General features: G+C 37.9%; 1 protein-coding gene across 1 annotated transcript; it reads right to left on the reverse strand.

Annotated features, from left to right (window-relative positions):
- Nucleotides 1-271: 271 nt before the first annotated feature.
- Nucleotides 272-2021, reverse strand: LOC107012495 (GATA transcription factor 12-like). The gene is made up of 2 exons (XM_015212361.2): nucleotides 1464-2021; nucleotides 272-1295 (listed from the first exon to the last, which is right to left on the reverse strand). Exons 1-2 carry the CDS (start codon nucleotides 1782-1784, stop codon nucleotides 552-554), a joined length of 1065 nt encoding a protein of 354 aa, XP_015067847.1. The 5' UTR covers nucleotides 1785-2021; the 3' UTR covers nucleotides 272-551.
- Nucleotides 2022-2327: the final 306 nt, after the last annotated feature.

The raw sequence follows: 2327 nt of genomic DNA on the forward strand, positions 1-2327 counted from the left end.
GGCCGTGGCTTTCCCAATAAATTTTTTTCTGTATGTAGAGCTCAAATTCGACATCTCTAACTAACGGTTGAACAATTCAATCACTATATCATAACTTATGTTGAAGCACGCTATAGATGTTTAACGATGATGAGTCGAATCATGCATAAGATTTAAATCATATTTGTAGTATTTTATGTTGTACTATCATATATGAAAGTTAAACGCATAAATAGTCTTGAAATGATTAAAAAATACAAACAAAACTAAGATATAATTACGTAAAAATATATAACTTAACAAGTCTCAATATGAATCTATAAATTAATTAATACCAAAAATTAAGAGAAACGTTACAAAATTCTAATTCTACTTCGCATTTAATCTTAATTTTTTTTTCTTTTTTGCTAGGATTGCTAGGAACATTTTATTTTTAGCTCCTATCTCTTCATATCGTGATATTTTCAACTTTCTAAAACTAGATGGAATTAGGAAAATGGGATTGTTAATTCAAACTTTTTTTAAAACGAGAAAAGTGCAAAGTAGTTATCCCCTACACTAGGTGACTGATACTAGATGAGGTGCCTGAAATTTGGACCACAATTTTGGTGATGATGAAGCAGAAATTCATCACCGCCGTTTGATACACCGAAAATTGTGGGTTGACTAAGCAATTGATGCTGGTGGTGATGTGCTTGGTGTCTCTGGAGATCCTTTTGCCTCCGGAGTTCCAGAACTTTCCGATGAGAATTCGAGTGCCTCGCTGAGATAAAAGTCGGGCTAGACGCCGGTCGATACTCCGGTACAAGCCTACCAGACTTGTACCTAACTCCACATGCATTGCACAGAGTTTTTGGACCTAATGGCCCTGTGCGCCACTGTGGTGTTTTGTCTGAAGCACAGTGCAGGCATTTCCGTCCAGGCGTTTCTACGCTCTCTCGTTTCTTCGACGGCGCTTTGGTGGCTTTGGCCGTGGCGAAAGTAGTGTTGTTAACAGATGGAGGCGAGATGTTGTTGCTCTCTGATGATGATGTGGCAGGGGATAAGAGCAGCTGAAGGCGTGAAGACCAGTCACAGGGAGCGGCGCGTGAGCGCTTGCTGCGAGCTTTGCCAGGAACAGAGGTGTCGGCGGGGAAGGCAGGTGGTGAGTTAGGTCCGGTGGAAAATGTGGTTGCGGAAGAGGAACTGTCGGTGGTGATGGTGGAGGAGGAATTAATGTTTGCTACAGGGATGAATTGCAAGTTTTGAACGTCGTCACTTGAGAACGATTCCTCCACAAAATTTGAGAGCCATTCAAGCTCAGCCAAGTCATCAAACTGTTGCAAACAGAAATTCACTTGATTTTCAGAATTTCAACCAAATATATATGAATTTGCACTCTAACTTTTGCTACAATTGTAAAACGTATTGTTCGCATTTTACACGTGGTATTGTTGAAAAAATGAAACAAAACAATTTTGTCATGTAAAACGCAGAGTAATTACCGGAACACAGAGTTCGCTGTTAGGGAAGGGAGCATCGGTGAAGCTGCGGCCGCTCAGGTTTCCGTTAAATTGTCCATCTCCACCAGAAACAGAGGAATTACAGCTGTCAACGACGGTAACGGTGGAAGAATCAGCAGAATTTCCTGTAATACTGTTGAAAAATGCGTCTGCCATAACATCATCTTCCTTTGGGATAACCAAAAGATCATCCACAGAAAAGTTGTTACAGTTATTATTGATGTTGTTGTTGATGTTATTCGGAATTTGTTCGTCTCCGGCATGTGAGAAAAAACCGCTGACGAATAAATCCGATGCTTCCATTGTTTAGAAAAGAAGAAGTTGTTGGTGTGTAGTGTAAGAGAAGAATGGTGGAGTGTAAAACGCAAAGTAACGGTAGGTTTGAGACTAATTCTTTATATGGAGAATCGGAAGCTGATAAAAAGGAAGAGAGAATGAAGGAATTGAGTGTGAAGAGGACAGACAAGTGCTCAATAGCTGAAAGTAAGGGGTCCGGGTCAGAGGCCTTTTCATAAGTGTAATGAAGGTCTTTCTCGTAATTACATATCACTAATTTTATTTTATTTTATTACAACTCCCTTTTTTGTAGCACAATTTTAAAATTATGTACTAATAAAAATTACAATCACTTACTAAATCTGTTCCCCCCTTAACATGCTTGCTTGTATTTGAAGTACTACGTCTACTTTTTTATTATTACAGTGTATAATTAAAATAAAACAATTTTGTAAGTTTATAATATCACTAATAATGATTTTAATTTTTACTTTATCTTGGTGGTAAGTAAAGGATTACTTTAGACTTTTTAGAGTTTGAAATTTTGTTTTTAAAGGTCAAAAATTGAAT

Source organism: Solanum pennellii, chromosome 3 (assembly GCF_001406875.1).
Source record: "Solanum pennellii chromosome 3, SPENNV200".
Taxonomy (NCBI): domain Eukaryota; kingdom Viridiplantae; phylum Streptophyta; class Magnoliopsida; order Solanales; family Solanaceae; genus Solanum; species Solanum pennellii.

Excerpts from the sequence above, each read along its gene's own strand:
- LOC107012495 (XM_015212361.2), bottom strand. The coding sequence starts at position 1,784 with ATGGAAGCATCGGATTTATTCGTCAGCGGTTTTTTCTCACATGCCGGA. Across the intron at positions 1,296-1,463 it reads ACAGCGAACTCTGTGTTCCG|TTTGATGACTTGGCTGAGCT; the intron begins GTAATTACTCTG and ends TGTTTGCAACAG.